Raw genomic sequence first — 19,829 nt, forward strand, 5'->3', positions numbered from 1 at the left:
CAAGTTTAAAAGAGACACCATTTTCTTGACTAGTAAAATAGCAACACTGAAAAAATATGATACTTAATGCAGGTAACAGTGTGGTGAAAAGGGTACTCTCATTAATGGTGAAATATAAACTCGTACCTTCCCCTTGTTTTAATTGAAATTTACAACACACAGTTGTAAGAAATAACAGGAAAAACCTATATAGTCTTTACCCATACAATTCTCTTTTAAAAAACAATTTGTCAGTATCAGTTAAGGATCTTAAAAAACTCACACTTTTCAACTAGTAATTCCATTTCTTAGAACCTATCCTAAAAAAATATAATTCAAAGGAGAGAAAAAGCTATATGCATAAAAATGTTCATTCAATACCATATACAAAATATAAATATATTCATATATATATATGTTAAACGATAAGAAAATAGTTCATTAAATAATAACATAAACACTAGACAGAATATTCTATGGCCATTATATCACATTTATGTAGACTATGAGGTAACTGGCTTAATAGCTATGATATGTTGATTTAAAAGATAAAATTTTATGTATAATAGTGAAAAATATTCATATGGTCAATGATAGGGAAAGTAGCAGAATTATGGTTGATTCTTTATCTCTTCCAAAACTTTCTAGAACGTAATTTCAAATTTAATTTTTTCAGACTTTTTTCAAATTTTCTAAATTCAAGTTTTCCTACTTTTGTCAGAATTTAATTTGAGAAGCAAAAAGAGATGAAAGATGCCTGCTTGTTAATCCAATAACTAATTGCCCAGCATGAACGGTAGACTTTTGTTAGGAAAGAGCCACTTACTTGCATCTTTCTCTGGAGAAGGAGGAGGGACCCCTTGCCCCAGACAGGTGCCACTGACCAGCTGCACCAGCTTCTCTGGGGGCTGGGCATTGCCCATGGACGGCACCTTCCCCTTGGGGCTGCTGAAGAGGTCTTGCGGGTCCTTTCTTGGTCTGGATTCTCGGAGGAAACTCTCAAAAGATTTGTCTTTGAGTCTGAGGGAGGAAAAGAGTGAGGTCTTTTTCTTGGGATCCCTGGAAGCATCTGGGACGGTCTCTTGCAAACTCACTTTCTCCAGGAGGGTGGGGACATCTTCCATCTTGCTGCAGGGTGGGGACACGAGTGCAGGAAACGTCTTGGATGACTGGTTGGGCAAACTGTGGGTGCGGAGGGCAGGGTCAGGAGGGCTCGGGGCTGAGGGCTGGGCAGCCCTGGCGGGTGGGGGGCCCAGGGAGAAGAAGGCTGAGGCCCTGCTCGCTATGTCTCTCTTGGGGGACGGCTGGTCCCAGTCTTTGGAGCTGGTTTTCCGAAGGCTGAATGAGCTGCTTTTCCGAAGGCTGAATGAGCGAGTGCAAGCGTGGGGTGGGCTGGTGGGCAAAGTCTTTGACTCTGGCTTGGCCCAGGCCTTTCTCCCACTGTCGGAACTGGGGAGGAGCGGCTCCAGGGACCTCCGGATGGCGTTGGCTATGAGCCGCAGCGGGGACTTGGGCGGGGTCACGCTTTGCTCCCTGGGAGTCCGTTCAGCTGGGGTCCCCATCTTCTCCTGAGCCTCTCTCTGGGCTGGTAAGGTCTCTCTCACTGCCCGAGGGAGCAGCAAGGGGCGGACTGGTTTCAGCACACCTCCTCCTCGGCCATTCTCGGTGCTTTTCTGGGAAAGTTGCACCCTGGTTTCCAGGCGCGAGCTCTCAGGGTTGGAGTCATTCCAATCTAGCAACCTAGTCTTCTGCTCCCGAGTGAGAAGCAGCTTCTTTAAGCCCGACTTCTTCTCTGCCAGCTCTGACCTACCCTCCTCTCCCCTCCTGGGTCTGGTACTCCCTTCTCCAGGGTCCTCTCCAGCCCTGGGAGACAGCTGTTGGTCTGGTGAGCACCTGTCCTTCCCTCCAATGGGGTGTGGGCCTCTGTGGATGCTTCTGGTACCCACAGGAGGGGCCTCTGCTTCCTGACTCCCATCGGAAGCCACCTCTGCAGGGCCGGGTGGCCTCGAGCTTTCGAGGCCGTCTCCACCAGGCCTCACCAGACAGTATTCTGTCCACTCCAGCACCTGGCCATGAGGGATATGCAGGGGGATTTCCTTGGGTGTTCCTTGGGTTCTGGCTTGCCTCAGGAAGATTGGGGTGGAAGGACTGAAATGACCTCTTGAGACCTGAGAAGGAGGGTTGCAAACTGTCACCTGGAAGGGATGGGCAAAAAAGAGCGGTGATTTTTAGAAGTTCCCAGCATTTATTTTTATTTATTTATTTATTTATTTATTTATTTATTTATTTATTTATTTATTTATTTTGCTGTACACGGGCCTCTCACTGTTGTGGCCTCTCCCATTGCAGAGCACAGGCTCCGGACGCACAGGCTCAGCAGCCACGGCTCACGGGCCCAGCCACTCCACGGCATGTGGGATCTTCCCGGACCAGGGCACAAGCCCGTGTCCCCTGCATCGGCAGGCAGACTCTCAACCACTGCGCCACCAGGGAAGCCCCCCAGCAGTTATTTACATGAGGAACACACATCTCAGTCTATAGCCCCCTCCATTCCTCTCTCCAGATCTCAGATACCCAAAGTCAAAAAGAATTCTGCCTAGGATGATTTCAGAAGGCCACTCTTCCTTCTAAGTGGCTGCCTTGGGAAGGGCTGGAATTGGCCCAGAGACCCCATATCACGGACCAAAATCTTTCCTGGGCCTTAGATTAGGTGGGTAGGAAGCCAGAAAGGAAAGCAAAGTCACTGACAAGCTCCTGGGCCAGTGAGGGGAGGGCTGGCCTGGTCCCTGTGGGTGGCCAGGCACATAAGGAAGCTCAGCCATGGTCCTTACTAAAGGGCACATTCCACTCATAGGTATGTTCCTCCAACAACCAAGAAACCAAGGCTTCTTCTTTGGAGACCATTAAGGTAAGGAGAGACAGCTACCCTTCTGGCTTGGAGCTGTGGTGGCCGGATAGCCTTTAGGATCTTCCAATGACCCTTCAAAACCTGACTCATGCCTCTCACCACTGAGAAAGCAGCCATTTCTAGCATGCAGGAGCTTGGCCCTTGGCAAAGGGAGAATATAGAAGACTTGAGAAGGAGTGACTGTGCCCTGCCAAGAGCTCTGGTCATGGGAGCTTCACAAGAGTATGTACTTTTCTGTCTTAGATATTCTACTTCCCAGAGCCTAGAACAAGGTCTGGCAGGTAATAGAGGCTTGATAAACCCATATTGAAGGAAAGAGTCCAACCATGACTGTCTCGGTGATGCCATTTTCTATTCAAGGGGGATGTTGCTTCCAAGGTTCTCAGCTGCTACCAAAGGTACCCTGCGTTCTGTGCCTGCCCTCCTACAGCTGCCAGCTCATCCACACCCTCTGTGAGGCCCTCAAGGGCAGAGCACAAGCCCTAGCATCTCTGCATCCCACAGTCCAGCTCAGATTCCATGCCCTATAAAGTCTGCTGAATGAGTGGGTGGTTGTGCCCTCCGTGGCTGAGAAGGAGCAGGGTGCACTTTCGTGAAAAGGACAAGTGAAGAGGTGTGGGGTGGACTCTTGAAAGAGCATCCCTCTGGCCCTGGCTGTGCACTTGGGGTGATCCAAGGGTGCTAGGAATCCAGAGCTCAGTGTGGAAGTGGGAGGAGTATAGGCAGCTTGTCGCCCTCACACCTGTGCCAGGCCCTGAGGGCACTTACCTGAGGCAGGGAGGAACTATCCAGAGCATGCGGGACACCAGCTGAAGAAGATGGCAGAGAAGGCGAAGGAGAAGAGGAAGGAGAAGCTTCCTTTGGAGGCGACATAGGTCTTCTGTTGTTCACTGGTGTCATATCTACCAAGGAAAGAACATGCTCTCCATTACAGAGTTGTAGTTTCCTTATTTTATCATGAAAAGAGGAGGTTTTCAGTGAAGCTCCTCTCTATAGAGTCAGAGGGAGGAAGATGCCAGAGATGGATTCAGAGGCCCCGGAGCCCACTGCTTGGGACTTGGAAGAACAGGTGTAGGAGTGTCAGGCTCCTGCGGGGGAAGTAGGTCCCAGGACGAAAAGTCCAAGAACCACTGTGTCTCACACACACATGAGAATGTCCCCGACAGTTAGAACAGGGGTCTCCAGGGTGTTTCTGGGAAACGGACATCTACCGCTAAGGTTTGCCCTAGAGCCATCGTGGTGGGGAGCTGGGGCTGCATTAAATCACTTAGTCAGTAAACCACCTGAGGCCTCTTCCCGTAAGATGCATGCTGGACCATTCACCATGGGCACAGACAGGAGAGGCAGTCACTGCCAAGGAAACGGGCTCTTCCTCCCACATGTGTATCACGGGGCTCTCAGACGAGATGGTTAGTTTGAGATTTTAAGAGAACACAAGGGAGGGAGGTTATAATGAGTATCAGATCATTTGAAGCATATGGAGTGGGGTTCGTGCCAAGCTCCTGTTGGTCAGGGAACAAATGGGAGCCAGTGCATGTGCTGTCCTTCTCGACAGGAGAAAGGAGTGTGGCCGGAGCCGAGGATGAGCCTCATTCTGAACTGTGGGAGCTGAACCCAATTAGTCTAGTTACAGCAGAATTCCGACAGATGTCGCCTATAAGATCAATCTCATTCCCTCTCTCATGAGTGCACACACACATGTGCGCACACAGACCCCCTAGTAACCTTAATCTAAACTCGAACATTTTGTTTCCCTCTAGGACCATTTCAGTAATAGGTCCTCAAAGGGATTCAGGAGACACCATCCTCACCTCCAGATTTGCCCACTCAATGTCTGACCCTTCAGCCCAGCCAGCTCTCCTGTTAGCCTTCCTGGCACATAAAGGCTGTTCCACAGAGACTTCCCAGGACCACTGTCTCTAACTACCCACTCCTGTCAGACTTCCTGCTTCTGGCTGCTCAGCTGACCCATTTCCATTTCCCTCCAAGGTATCCAGCCTTCAGATTTCAGCTTGTTTCTAAACACAATCCCCTGGCCTCAGTTTCCGCAAAGCTTTGGCTGAGAGGTTCCTCCTCTGGGACCCACCCAGGCCAGGCTAAACCCAGGCCTCACTCCAAGAGGAGTTCCTTCCAGACCCGTGTGCACAGCGGAGCCACACAGGGGGTTGTCAGTACTCCGTCCTGCTTTCCTCTTACAAATGCAAGCACATTAGAGCGTGCGTCCCAGGCCCCGGCTCTGAAAAGCTGGCCACACACACCATCAGCAAGCTCCCCAAGGGAAGCGCTCCAGGGGAAAAGGTAACTTGGGGGAACAGATCTGAGGGCGGCAGGAAGGAGCTGCTGGGGACAAAGGCCACTGGCTGCCAGGAGCTGACACTGCGTGGGGGAGTGGGGGGCGTCTGGCCGGCCTGCCTGTCACCCGAACCCCCTTCTCAGCCCCCAGTTAGATGGTTCGAGCCTAAAAAGGCAAAAGTTGTGAGTCAGTTGTTGCCTTGCTTCCTGTCCTCAGCTTGCCAAATTCCTGCTGAATTCCTTCTCCTCCTCTTCCTGGCCCTCATTCTCCTCTCTCTGCCACCTCCTGAATCAAACTCCTGAACTTGTCCCAAAGTCCCCTCAGCTCCACAGACTACCTTTTTGTTCCCCCGAGGAGCGATCCGGGAACCCTCTGACACAGAGCCAGAACACCTTGGGAGCCAAGCTGATAGGAAAGCCTTGGGGGTCTCAAGGTCATGACCTGGGAGCTGCCCCCCCTCTTCTGTGTCTAATCCCCAACCCCACCCAGCAAGTGGGATCTCTCTCCACACAGGATCCTCAAGACTGTCTTCAGGATAGAAATTGGGGGCAGGGGGCTCGAGGAGATGGGGGAAGCAAAACACCTGCCATTCAAGCCACTGCCTGGGAGGTGAGCAGTACCTAGGAATGGAAGGGGAGGCCAGAGCCCAGCTGACAGGTGATGGGAAATCTCACCCACCTGAGGCCTTTGGTTTCCCTCAGAGGATGGTAAAGGGGAGCCTGGGACCCCACCCCTTTCACACCCACACCAGCTGCCTGACACAGTGAGTTATGTAACCCCTCAGTTTCCTCATCTGAAAAATGGGAACCCTAGTGCTGTTTCATGGGGAAGCTAAAGAAATAAAATGGGATAAAAAGAGGTGCCCAGTGCAAAGCACAAAGTAAACGCCACATGCTAGCTAAATATTAATTCCATCCCCTTCCCTTCCTCCCATGCACATGAGTGGTGTCCAGTTAAGGCACTGCTGAACCGCTGACCTGTTCCGGGGAGTAGGAGGTGCTGCACATCCATCCTGCCCAGGATTTCTCTAACTCACGGCCCACAGGCTTAGTTCTCATTGACCAACTCAGGTCCTTCTCGCCCTTTCTTGTTTTGCTTGAAACCTCAGCATGGTCCAGCCAGGTCTGCCCTGCCCTCTGCAGGAGCCTCAGTCCTGGGTGCCACTGGCCCTTCCAGTCCCATTGTGCAAAGGAGGCTGATGAACAGATGAGGGTCTGGATTCCAGCTCCTCCCATATCCCTCCTGGGTCAGCTGCCTCTTCTCTGGGCCCTCTGGCAATGGAGGCCTTTCCCTTGATCCTAAAGGTCATTCTGGTGAGTATGGTCAGCTGGGTGAGGGCGATAAGGGCAGGCACGCAGCCCCCTCCATCCTCTTGCCTGGGGCTGGGGCCAGAGCCAGCCTCAACAGGGCAGTGAAGGGATAGAGGAGGTGGTGTGCCCCAAGCCCTGCTCCCTCCCACAGGACCAGCCTTGCCCAGTGGGTTTCCTTTTGGGCAAAATGAAGATGACCAAAAAGATGGCTCTGAGGATTTTCACAAAGACTGGGATTCCAGGGTGCAGCTCCCCAGAATTTGGAGCTTAGGCAATACTCAAATCCTCCCAGAGTCTTGGAACACCCTCTAGGGGCTGCAGCCTACTCAGGCCTAACCCACGTTCTCTATTTGTTCCTGCACTGAGTTCAACTCAGTTCAGCCGGCTTGGTCCCTGGTTCTTTAGTTTGTTCATTCGTTCATTCGTTCATTCATTCATTCATCCACTTATTCATTCGTTCTGCAAGCAAGGACTGGGTGCCTCTTCTGCACCAGGCCCATGCTAGGCACTAAGCCCATAGAAATGATTCAAACTCAAGGCCTGCCCTCAAACCAGTTTTACATGCACTTGAGAACCCACACCTGATACTCCTGGGATAACTAAAGACACAGCTGAGAAATCACGCCGCTGGTTAGCAGTCCCCTCTCTCCTGTGCCTCCTCCAGCACCCACACCCTGCTGTGAGGGTCCCCTGCCAGACTCCCTGCTCTCACCCCAGATCAGGAACTTCTTGAGGGCGGGGCCGGGCCCCTTGCTCTGGTGGCACTCAGTAAAGTCGGCTGGAAGCACTGGATGGAATCTGCACCCAAACGGACCCAGCCATAGAAGCAGAATTCCCGTGACTGGGGAGGGGCTGAGGTGGGGAGTAAATGAGACGCGTGGGAAAGGCCTGCCCCAGGCTTTCGGTAAACGGTGATTCCCTCCTTCCCCTCGCCTTCTCTGCCTGCGATCACACCATGGTCCAAGAGTCATTTTAGGTTGTCCCCAGGTGAAGTGGCCGACTCAGGTGTGCCCTGGTCCTGTTCCAGAAGTGCCCATTGTCCCAGCCTGGCCCGAGTGAAAGGGGCCGCAGGTCTATGGGTTGCAGAGAATGACTCACTGGCCAGGAGTCGGCGTTGACTCAGAAGGCAGGAGTCAACTAAATTAGCACGCTATTCCATCTCCAGTGTTTCTTTTAAGAAGCCTTCATCTAACCCCAGGTTTTCCTGGGTCCACCCCTCCTACAGCAAGTTCCGGAGAGGGAGCATGGGGGCAGGAGGAGGTGGAAGGCAGCGATGGACTTGGGATCAGATGAAGAGCCCCTGCCCCCTCTCAGGACTGGAGAGGGAATCTCTGCTCTGTAACTGGGGCAGCGCCAGGAACACGCTGGCCCTGGGACGCTGCGCGACCGGGCACGCGGTCACTGCGCCCCCTAGTGGGAGTCCACTGCCTTGGCACCCGCCGCGGGCCCTGGTCCTCACCCACCTGCTCTTCCCTGGGATGCGGGACCATAACCTGCTCAGAAAAAGGAGCAGGGCAGTGTGTATTTGTGCGTTTGTGTATGTGCGTGTGTGCGGTGTGTGTGTGTCTTTGGATTCCTTCACTGCTTTGCCCACTACTACACGAAGTCAGGCTGATGCCCCCAGCCCAACTCCAGTGTACTGAATCAAAACGTATAGAGCCCTCAGGTCTCAGTTTCCTCATCTGTGTTTCAAGAAGATTGGAGCGGATGGCTGCTAAGGTCCCTTTCAAGTGCAACTGTAGAGTTCTAAGGCCCTGTGACTCCAGAGTGGGGAGCTGGGGAGGTGGAAGAAAAAGTAGCAAATCCCTTGCAAAGTGCTTCCTCTAGTGAGCAGCAGAAATAGTCAAACAGTACATTTCTCTCCTTGCCCCTCACATCCAGGAGGCCAGTTCAGAGAGGACATGTGAGGAGTGAGAACAGCTGCCCCTGGGAATTAATCAGACAGCTCCTGCCCCCTCCTACCCCCCAGGGAGCTCATGACTCACTCGGCTGGAATTTTCTTCTCCCGCTCTGGTATTTGCTGGGAGTTGGAAACTGGAAGCTGTTGGCCCTCTGCACAACTGTGGTGGGAAAAAGAAAGAGGGAGAGAAGATGGGGAGGGAGGAAGAGTCTGTTAAATGGGTAGGACAAACAGGGAGTTTTTTCTTACGGCCCAGTTACCAAAAGTTAGTAGACTAATGGTCATAATTGATGGAGCCCCTTCCTCTCCTCCGACCGAACCTCCCTGTCCCTATAACACACACTTCCAACTTTTCATTCATTCACTCATCAAATTGTTTTGAGACCCTGCTATGGGCCAGGTACTGCCCTCTTTCAGAAAATGTCTCAAATTATGAGCCATCATTCTAACTCACCCACTGTTAATAAGCATGTGTGCATACATGTTTATATGCATACATGTATATACATATGTCCGTATATACACAAGCATATATGACACGTTCATTTTAAGCAGAGCAGCTCTTTGGAGCTGCAGTCTCACATCAACGCCCCAAATGTGTCATAGATGAACCACAGCTGCTCTCACTGAAGCCTGGAAGCTGCAGAAAGCTCCACCCTCTCTCTACCTTACCCCAGAGCCCCCCAAACCCTTTGGGAACCAGTTTTAACTGAACTCCTGGACACTCCATGGCCACAAACCCCTCCTCTTGGTCTGCTTCCGATGGAAACACATTTGCAGGATGCGTTATGAAGACCCTTTGCCCATCTGGGCCTTGAGAATCAGCTGAGCAAAATGAACATCACAGGCAGAAGAAATGGGCCTTAGCCATTTGGGACCTACAAGTGGGAAGTAAATGTACCCCGTTCCCACACTGGGCCCTCAGATTTGGCCTCAGGCTCCAGGTCTCTGTGGTGGTTCCATCACGGCCGGAGAGGAAGATGGGGCAAGGCACACCCGAATGGCTCCCACACGTGGGACCAGGAGGTGTGGAAGGAAAGGAAGCCCGCAGGACTGATGTGGGCGTGGAGAGTGGGTGGGGACGCTTTGAACCAGCCGGCCCGGCCCTGGGGGCTTCCTTTCCTCAGCAGATCTTTCAGCTCCCGAGCTCCTTGGCTCCCCTCCCTTATCGATTTGGAGAGCTTTGCTCCTGCTGTGTCTGGTCTGGCGGTTCCCCAGCCCACATGTCTGCTGTCATAATCAAGCTCACGGGTTTGAGGGGGAGGAGCCTCTGTGGATAGGTGAGGGTGCCATCTCCCTGTCTCCCCACTGCAGAATGAACAGTCTATGTACAAGGTAGGGCCACTTCCCCCTGCCAAGTGCAAGTCGTGGATGTTTTACATAAGGAACAAGCTGATTCCTGCAGACCAGAGTTAACCTCTTCATCACCTAATGGAGAAATTACTCGAGAAACACAGAAGAGGGCCAAAAGCTCTTATTGCTTCTCCTTGGCTCTTAACTTTGTGGAATGGGATTTATTAGAAACGGTTAAAATTCATGAGAGGTTTTCCATCACTGGTGTTTATAGGGCATCCATGCACACATTTTTACCACAATAGGAATAGAGTGGGTAGTCATGATTTGATCCAGTAATTTTGAGCAGAGTAAAGCAGGGCTGTTCCCTTCTTTCTAGTTTATAGTATATTTATTTAATGTGTTTATATTTATTTTAAGGGAGTACTTTTGGAGATCTTAGCGTATGACTCTCTGCAAAAGGAGTAAGAGGTAAGCATTGTGACACAGGGTGCTGATGACATCATTTTATTGTCACACACTAACAATAAATGTCCTCCATAGGCCATTGGACCATCCTGTTATCAAATTATTGCCAGAAAAAAATGGATAAATACCGATTTTTCTAAATCAGAATAATCTGAGGGCAGATTTCCCTCCTAACTGTAAATGGTTTATGTCCAAGAACCCAGTGCACTAGATCAATCTGTTGTTTAGGCGTGCATTTTATAACTAATGCATCCAAGCAGGCCTCTAGGAAGCTGCTCTCTGCGATTCCCAAAGCGCAGGATGTGGCTCTCCTGCCTGGAGGCATCTAGGGTGCTTCCATAAACGCAGATACTGGTCCCCACTCTAGACCCAAGGCATCTGAATCTCTGAAGGAGGGAACCTAGGAATCTGCCTGTTAAGCAGGATTTTTAGGAACCACTAAATTAGGTGTTTTAGGGGAGCATTGCTGAGCATTTTCTATGGCCTCTATTACACAGGGCTCAGTTTCTGTTTTAAACCATCATGGTGGGCATGCTCTATGCTAAAGAACTTTGAGGAGGGGACAGGTTCCTTGATGAGCTGCGGCAGTCGCAGAGTTTTTTCAAAGGTGGTAAAACATATATAATATAAAAATCACCATTTTAACCGCCTTTAAGTATAGAGTTGAATGGCATTAAGTACATTCACGTTGTTATGTAAACATTAATTCCATCCATCTCCGGAACTTCTTCTTCATCCCACTGAAACTCTGTCCCCATTAAACAATAATCCCCATCCACCCTCTTCCCCCAGCCCCTGGTTATCACTTTTCTATACTTTCTGCCTCTGTGACTTTGACTATTCTGGGTGCCTCATAGAAGTGGGATCATACAATACTTCTCCTGGCTCAGTTCACTTAGCATAATAACTTCAAGTCTCATCTATGTTGTAGCATGTGTCACAACTTCATTCCTTTTTAATGCTCAATAACATTCCATTGTGTGGATATAGCACAATTTGTTTATCCATTCACCTGTTGATGGACATTTGGGTCATTTCTCCTTTTGGCAATTGTGAAAAATGCTGTTATGAGCATGGTGTACAAACCAGGAATCTTTTTAAAGCAACATCCTGGTTTTTTTCGGTATGCCCTCGGCTAAACTCCGAGACATTTATCCAGGTGAAAAGTGATTAACAAAGCTCCATGACACCCACAACATGATGTCAACCCTACATTATCTGGTAAAGTGATGGACTCACCACAACCAGCAACATGAAACACAGAGCTTAGACTATGCCAGCGATTGTAGCCTTACAGTGTGGTCTGCTTGGCAGTGATGGAAATCATGATGGATAAAGACAAAACCAACACAAGATTGCTTGAAAGTCGTGAGGTCTATTCACTTCTCTGTCTACTGTGTTTCTTATTCTGGAATTAAACTGGACTGTCAAACCAAATGCTTTGGCCACACTGCCTTGATCTCTCCACCTAACCCCATCCTCCTGGGAGAAGTGCTCTAGCTGAGCCATGTTTTGTTGTCATGCTCTCACCTGCCAGCAAAGGACGCTGCATGAAACAGCCTTGGGAAAACTGCAGACCCCATTGTTCAAGACACAATCAAACACATCTCTCAATATCATCTATTTGACATGAGCTGGAAAATTTCCATAGGTTGAAGCATTAGGAAAAGTGGTACCAGCTCTGAGACCTGCTGCAAACCAATGTATGTTTTTCCTTGTGAACAGTCAGAAGTAATTGTCTGTTTCCATTTGAACTCTGGCTGCCAGAAAACTCAGAATCAAATTTATGATTCCACTAGAGCAACTGTTTAGGATCGTGGTCTGCCTCTCTGAGGTCTATACCTCCTAAACTGTTTTTCCCTTTCATGTATATATCTTTAGGCTTTATCTTGAGGCATTATCTTTCATATATATAGACACACAATTTTGTTTTATGTCTTTCTTGTAAGTTGCCTAAAATCCTCTGACAATTGAGGAGAAAGGAGAAATGGAGGGAAGGGATGAAAGGTGGGCAGTCTTCGTATCTATAAATGAGGAGGCTGGAGCCCAGGGTGATGGAGAGGCCAGCCGTTCCCAAGACTCTGTCCACTGCCTGTGCTAAGCCTCTCTGGACAGCACCACAAATGGTACTTAGCAAGGGTGTTTTAATGGCAATTTATCCTTTTTAAAAACAGCTCACATGAGAGGGTAAATCCAGAGTTTACAGGATTCTGGCCCCAGCCCTGGTCTTCCTGTGAAACCATCACTCGTAAGAACATTTCTAGGTTCATGTGGAAGTTCTGCTCTCGGCCACCAGAGGGAAGCGCAGGACAAGTAGAGCTGCAGCTTTCCCCGGGCAGCTAAGGCCATTGGTCCTGATGATGGCAAGTTGCTATTAGCCTGTTTCTTCCCACCCACAGGTCACTAGTTGCCCTTGACTAAATCAAAACATTCAATTCAAGGCCCTTTATTAAAACAAGCTGGAATGCTAAAGACAATGACTTCTTTGGGTGTGGAGCATCCAGCACTGGGCCACACCACTTACTAAGCTGTGTGAGTCCTTGGGAAAACACTCAGTCCATTTGAACACCTGTAAAATGGGCTTCATGCTACTTACCTCACATGGTCATCCTGAGGATGAAATGGGGCCATGTACAGGGAAAGCCCTGGCCAATACAGGTACTCAGTGATAGGGCATTGGTTATAGCGCATTCCACAAGCCGCAAGCACTGGTAGTGGCCCTGTGCTGCCCCCTGGTGGCACCAGAGAAACTGTGCTGCTCAGAGATGTGTGTGGTCCAACAGCAGCTGAGCCCACCTCCTTCTCCCTCACGGGCTATGGAATGCCAGAGGGGCCCTCACAGATATTCACAGAGGACGCTGCTCCAGGAAAGAGGGTCCTGGGGCCCCCTTATCTCTGCCTGTGACACATAGCCTGCCAGCCCCCTCCGCCTCCTTCCCACTTGAGATTACAAAGCTGCCCATGGAGAGGGAGGCTGGGCCTGGGTCCAGTCCGCTCACTCCCACTTGTACCCTGGCCCCTAAAGGTCCCAGCTCCACTGCCTCTGAGCCTGAGGGCCAGGCCTACTGTCACATGGTCCTTCATAAGGAAAAACCGTCCATGGGGGTCCCTGTCCCCCCTCCCCCCTTCCACTCCCGCGTCCCAGGATCACGCAAGCCCGTCTGTCTGCCTCGCCCAGGCAGGCCCTCTGCTCACCATGCACAGCTTCAGGCTCCTCGGGGCCATGTGGAGAGATTGCCCTGGGCCGGGCCTCCCTCAGGGAGCTGTGCTGGGCGAGGGGCTTCAGGAGGGGTGAGGGTTGGGGTCCCTGTCGCCGGGGTCTTTCGTCCCAGGGCTCTGCACTGGAGGCCTCACTGCCACCACGGTCCGCCTCTTCGTCCGAGCTGGGAGGAGGAAGGAAAGCGCAGGTGAGCGAGGAGGCCTGCCATCCTGGCCGCACCATGCCCTGCCCGTCGCTGCCCTCCAGCAGGCAAAGGCGTTCTAGGGCAAGGGCCGTGGGTTAGTTACCTCTCTGCCTGGCACCCAGCCTCTGGCTTTGTTATGGGCTGACCCGTGCCCCCACCCAAATTCACATGAAGTCCTAACGCCTAGTACCTCAGAATGTGACTGCTTTGAGAAACAGGGTCTTTAAAGAGGTAATTAGATTAAAATTAGGTCATTAGGGTGGGCGCTAATCCAATCTGACTGGTGTCCTTACAATTTTCCTTACAAGGAAATTTAGACACAGGCATACGTACAAGGAAAATGCCACATAAACGAGAAGACCGCCATCTACAAGCTGAGGAGAGGGGCCTGGAACAGAATCTTCCCTCATGGTCCTCAGAAGGAACCAACCCTGCTGACACCTTGATCTTGAACGTCTAGAACTGTGAGAAAATAAATCTCTCCTGTTTAAGCCACCCGTCTGTGGTTCTTCATGGCAGCCCTAGCACATGAATGCAGGCAAGTTCAGATCAGAGCAGGTGAAAGAGGCCCAGAGATGTACAATGAAGTATTTATGTGAAGTTTGGTCCTCTCATCTTCACCGCCCCCGAGCAGGACTCCTAAGCTCTCTGGGGTAAAATGAGCTCATCATTAGGACTTGGGCCTAAAACGTCAGGCATTTAAATACTGCTTGCTTCCCTTGGGAATAGATGAGGGAATGGAAAAGACTACAGAAAAGAATGTGTGGGGGGATATTTAACCTGGGTCTGAAATAACCATCAGGAATTCAGGTGGTGTGGGAGTGGAAGCAGGGTGTCCTAGGTAGTGGGGACAGCACAGCACAGTCCTGGGGTGGGGAAGCACAAAACCTATTGGCTAGTGACATTTTCATGAATATATATTTTTTTCTCTCTCTCTTCCTCTCTATGTCCAGCATGCTTCTTTGTGTGAGGGCACTGCCCCTTGTCCATCTGTGAGCTTTGGTGGACCATCTGTCCATCAGCCTGCCCAAGCCTGCCAGTCACAACAGCATCCCAGTCCAGTTCTTCGATTAGCCCCAGTGCAATGTGAGTAGTACCAGTTGGAGCCCAACCTTGAAATCTTGATATGTGGACATGAATCTATGGATGTAGGCTGAGGCCCCCAGCAGCCAAGAGTTCCACATACGGGCCTCTCTGTGGATGGTTGTAGATCCAACATATTTGCCTTTGTTACTTAAGCTTCTTTGGGTTGTTCTACACCCTTGATATGTTAATTCTTCGATCCTGACAACTCCCTACGGATTATCCCATCTTACAGATGGGGAAATGGAGGCACAGAGAGGTCATACTGCAAGTGAGTGGGGGTAAGACCAGCTCCCGAATGCTGTCCCCTTGCCCAACCCATCCTGCCCCCGTCCTGCAGCAGCAGGGACGTACCTGCTGCCGTCACTGGTGACCAGGACACGCACAGCCAGCACGTCCTGCCCAACCACTTCCTCCCCGGGGCTGATCCTCACTGACATCCACTCAGAGGGCAGGGGGGAGGCGACTCCACCAGCCACATCCCCATGCTCGAGCTCCGGGACACTCTTGGGCTTCTTGGGGGAGGTTGGCTCATCTGTTGAGAGGAGAAGAGGGTCTAGAGAGATGGTGGGAATGGACCGCCCCGCAGGGCGCCTGCCCTTCCTCCAGAGGCTTGGGTGGACACTCTAAGATGGACCTCATCCACTGTGCCATCACTGGATCCCCACCACTTAGCCCACCGGACACCCCAGCATTTAGAGCACATATCTTGTGTGCAGGGCACGAATGTACACACTATCCGACTCTTAAGTCTACTCTTAAGTTTACTCTTAAGTAAAGGAGGGTCTGAAATGTCCATAGGTCCCACCCCAGGTCCACCAGCCTCTGCATTACTGTTATCAGAATCACAATGTCCAATGTGTCGCTAAACCCAGTGGTAACTTCTCATTTCTCATCTTACTTGACACACCAGAAGCCTGTGACCCCGCTGATCACGCCTTCCTTCTAGAAACAGCCCTTCTCTCAGCTTCCAGGACAGCAGAGCCTGGCTCCCTCCTCCCCACCGGCTACCTCCTTCTGTTTCTTTCACTGGTTGCCCCCGCCCCACCCCGTGACCTCTCAGCACTGGAAGGTCCCAGGACTGTCTTTGAACCTCTTCTCTTCTCATCTACACTCATGTCCTTGATGATCTCATCTGGTTTCAGCTTTAAATAACCCTAGACAACAATGACTCACACATCTCTCTCTCCAGCCTGGACATTCCCATGAATCTAGATGTGTATACGCCACTGCTTACTTGGCATCTCCAGGTGGATCTCCAGTAGACACATCACACTCATGCCCGTGGAATTCTCCATCTCTGCCTCTCCCCAAGCCTGCTTCCCGCATGGCCCTCCCATCTTGGTAAATGGCAACTTGGGCCTTCAGGTTGCTCCAGGCAACACTTCAGTGTTATCCTTGACTCCTTTTGTTCTTTCACTCTTCACTCAAGCTATCAGCAAATCCAGTTGGCTCTACTTTGAAAATACGTCAGGAATCCAGGCACCTGTCACCACCTCCTCTGCTGCCACCCTGGCCCCAGCCACCATCATCTCGTCTGGGTTATAGAAACGGCCTCTACTGGTCTCCCTGCTTTCCCTCTGGCCAGGCCCCACCCCTCAGTCTCTTCTCAACACAGCTGCCGAGTGCCTGTTAACATGGAAGTCAGATCACGCCACCCCCTGTCACACTCCTCCAGGGCCCCTGTGACCTCATCTCCCGGTGCTGCCCCCGGCTCTCTGCTCTGACCACGCGACCACTGTGCTGTCCCTCCGCACGCAGCACGCCCCCATCTCAGCCCCGGCTCAGAGGCTCCCACCTCTTCCTTGGAGACGCTGCCCCCAGAGGGCAGGGCTCGCTCACCCGCCTCCTTCAAACCTTTGGCCAACTGTTGCCTTCTCAAGGAGGTGACCCTGTCCATCCTCCTCAAACTGCAACCCACACCCTCAGCCCTTCCCTTTCCTCTTTATTTTTATTCATAGCACATCGCACCTTCTAATAAACTATACACTTTTCCCATTTATTTTGTTTGTTATTTCGCTCCCATGCCTAGAATAAAAGCAGTGATTTTCGCCTCTTTCATTTCTTGCTAGAATGGTGCCTGGTGAAGAGTAGATGCTCAATAATAAATACCTGTTAAATGAATCAATGAATCAGTGAATGAATAAATGAGCAAGACAGGCAGCCCAAGTCCCAGATCCCTCTTGGCCACTAACTGGCTCCACGAACAGTGGGGTAGGAGTCCTTTCTCCTAAGGCTGACATTGCACTTGAACTTGGCTCCTCCTACACACACACACACACACACACCAGCTAAGGACCATTATCTCCTCTTCCCTGTGTCATTAATTGTCTACTGGATCTTTTCCATCAGTATTAACATATGCTGAAACCTCTCCAGTTTTAAGACCATTTTTAATCCCAGTTCCCCCTCCCCCCACTCCCCAGCCGACTCTTCTTCCTCCTTCCCAGCCAATCTTCTGGGAAGACTTTGCTGCACTCACTTTCTCCACTTCCTCACCTCCCATCACTCACTCCTCAATCCCCTATAATCCTGCCTATGCCTCCACTACCCGAACTGCCCCCAACAAAGTCCCTAGTGCCCTCCTTGTTGTTGTTAAATCCAGTTCACAAGGCTTCGGGGTCCTCCTGCAGCTCTTGCCCTCTGAGCCCTCCCTGTTTCCAGGGACGCTTACTCTCCCTGCCTAGCTGGCCGTTCCATCTCGGCCATCCTGACTTCTAGCCAACCCTTAAGTCCTGGGTTCTTCATGCTTCTACCTGGGCCCTCTCATTTTTTTCACCTCACACACTCTTTCTGGGAGATGTTATCTACTCTTTATTTATCATCTGCAAAGGTAACTCGAGAAATTTTGATTTTTATGTGCAGTGCCTCACATTTTAAAATACTGTACAGGCAGGTCCAACGAAACACGTCTACAGCCAGATGCAGCCAGTGGTTTGCCAGTTTGCAAGCCCTGGTACAGTGCATGCTTGCTGTGAGGACATGTATGCACCCTTTTGCATTGGGGTGGCTGTGGACAGAGGAGGAGCATTTGGGGAGCAGGTATTATAACTGGATGCTTGACTGTGTAGTTATAATAATAGCAGCAGCTTACTTTTATTGAGTACTTTTATCAAGGATTGTTTAAGTGTTTAACATGTAATAAGTCTATTAAATTTCACACCAGCTTCTAAGAAAAGTAGTATTATTCCCATTTTGCTGCTGCAAAAACAGGTGAACAGAGAGGTTAAGACACCAGCACTCGGTCGGACGTTTCATCAAAGGATGGGGACGAGTCTGTATGTCTGTGAGCACAACAAAGCCCCAAATGGACAGCAATGCACGTGGCCATTATTCTGGGAGTTTGGACTGGAATACGTCCCCAGTTCTTCACTTCCTCCCCATAACAGAGGTGTGGTTTGTCCTATGACCTTGCGGTCCTTCCCACTGGAGTAGATGGGGTGAGCTTCCCTACTCAGTTGACATGAGGCTTGGCCGTGAGACTTGCTTTGACCAGTGGAAATCAGTGGGTGTGACATGAGCAGCGGCCTTTAGTGGCCTTGCTATTTGGCTAGTCCACTCACACTCCTGCTCGTCGGCCATGAGAAGAGCTCGTCCCAGATGGCTGCTGCCCCTTCAGCAGCCTAGGTCCCCGACTGTGGGCACATGGAACAGATCTGGAGCCAACCTATGGTCTAGCCGATCCCATGAGAGCCCAGGTCACCCTTACACCTGCAGCCTGAAGCAGAGCCACTCAGCCAACCCACAGACCCATGAGCAAGAAAAATGATGTTACAAGCTACTAAGATTTGGGAGGCTTGTTACACAGAATTGCTATAGTAGAGACCTGGCTCTATACCTGGTTTATATCTGAGTATAGGTGTATGTGCCTGTGAGCTCTGTGCACAGATACTTATAGGGTCAACAGAAGCTACTGTGCCCTCCTCTGATCCAGGCTTGTGCTGGGGATTTGGAGATATATCAGCCATGGGTCTCCTTCTGCCTTCAAGGGTCTCTTTCTGCCCCACAGGGGAAAGAAGGTCTGTTCACAAATATCTGCATTAGAAGGTAGACCACAAAGAGTGAGGCCAAGACGAGGTGGGAGGGGAGGGAGATCTGACTTCCATGCAATAAGGACTTTGGGTAGAAGGCACCATTTTAATAGGGCTTGAGGAGGAGTAGGATTTGAACAGGGAAGGGAGAGGTGGCAGACCCCTGGGAGCAAGAGCAAAGTGGGAAAGCACTGCCAACTGCATGGGAATGGGAAAAAAGTCCATGCGACTGGAGGGCAAAAGGGTACAGAAAGGGGAAAACCAGGGGGAAACTGGTCAAACCAGTGGGAAATGATTGCTTTGACATCAAACCAGGAAGGGCCTTGAATGGCGAAATGGAGGGTAGGTTTTGCTCTGGGAGCAACCAGTGAAGGCCTGGAAGCCAGGGGTTGGCATTATCAGATTTGCCTCTCAGAAAGACGGCTCTGGTTGCAGAGTGGAAGGTGGACGGGAGGGCCCACAAGGAGGAGAGAGGGAGACCCGTGAGCAGGCAGCTGTGATAACCGGAAGAGACCTATCAGCTGAGCATGCGCAGTGGAGAAGAGGGGAGATGAGGGAGTGGAGAGCAGCCTGGCCAGACGGGCAGCTGCAGACAGTGGAGGTGAGCTGTGCAGCTCCGCTGAATTCTCCTTAAGAGCACAGATCGGGCTTCCCTGGTGTCTATGTGGTTAAGAATCCGCCTGCCAATGCAGGGGACACGGGTTCGAGCCCTGGTCCGGGAAGATCCCACATGCCGCGGAGCAACTAAGCCCGTGTGCCACAACTACCGAGCCTGCTCTCTAGAGCCCGCGAGCCACAACTACCAAGCCCATGTGCCATAATTACTGAAGCCCGCGCGCCTAGAGCCCGTGCTCCACAACAAGAGAAGCCACGGCAGTGAGAAGCCTGCGCACAGCAACGAAGAATAGCCCCCGCTCGCTGCAACTAGAGAAAGCCCACGCAGCAACGAAGACCCAATGCAGCCAAAAATAAAATAAAATAAATTAAAAAAAAAAAAAAGAGCACAGATAACTTCAGGCAAAGTCTAGGACAAAGAGCAGCCGGGCCTGGGGGAGGCACAGGTGAGCACGCCCAGGGCCCTTACCTGCAGCTGGTCACAGACCCATGGCACCAGACCCACAGCCCCTGTACCTCAGGGACCAGCCCAAACCTGCAAGGAA

At 51.0% G+C, this 19,829-nt stretch overlaps 1 protein-coding gene across 4 annotated transcripts in view; it reads right to left on the bottom strand.

Annotated features, from left to right (window-relative positions):
* Window positions 1–19,829, bottom strand: part of MICAL2 (microtubule associated monooxygenase, calponin and LIM domain containing 2) — a 227,673-nt gene that overhangs the window by 55,348 nt on the left and 152,496 nt on the right. For all 4 annotated transcript variants that reach the window (XM_081239973.1, XM_081239972.1, XM_081239970.1 and 1 more), the window contains 5 exons: window positions 14,993–15,173; window positions 13,347–13,534; window positions 8,476–8,550; window positions 3,656–3,789; window positions 806–2,174 (listed from right to left, as the gene is read on the bottom strand). In XM_081239973.1, the coding sequence (XP_081096099.1) occupies window positions 806–2,174; window positions 3,656–3,789; window positions 8,476–8,550; window positions 13,347–13,534; window positions 14,993–15,173 (1,947 nt within the window). The remainder of the gene's footprint in view (window positions 1–805; window positions 2,175–3,655; window positions 3,790–8,475; window positions 8,551–13,346; window positions 13,535–14,992; window positions 15,174–19,829) is intronic.

The sequence above is a fragment of the Mesoplodon bidens genome (assembly GCF_964165515.1).
Source record: "Mesoplodon bidens genome assembly, chromosome: 7".
In the NCBI taxonomy this organism is placed as follows: domain Eukaryota; kingdom Metazoa; phylum Chordata; class Mammalia; order Artiodactyla; family Ziphiidae; genus Mesoplodon; species Mesoplodon bidens.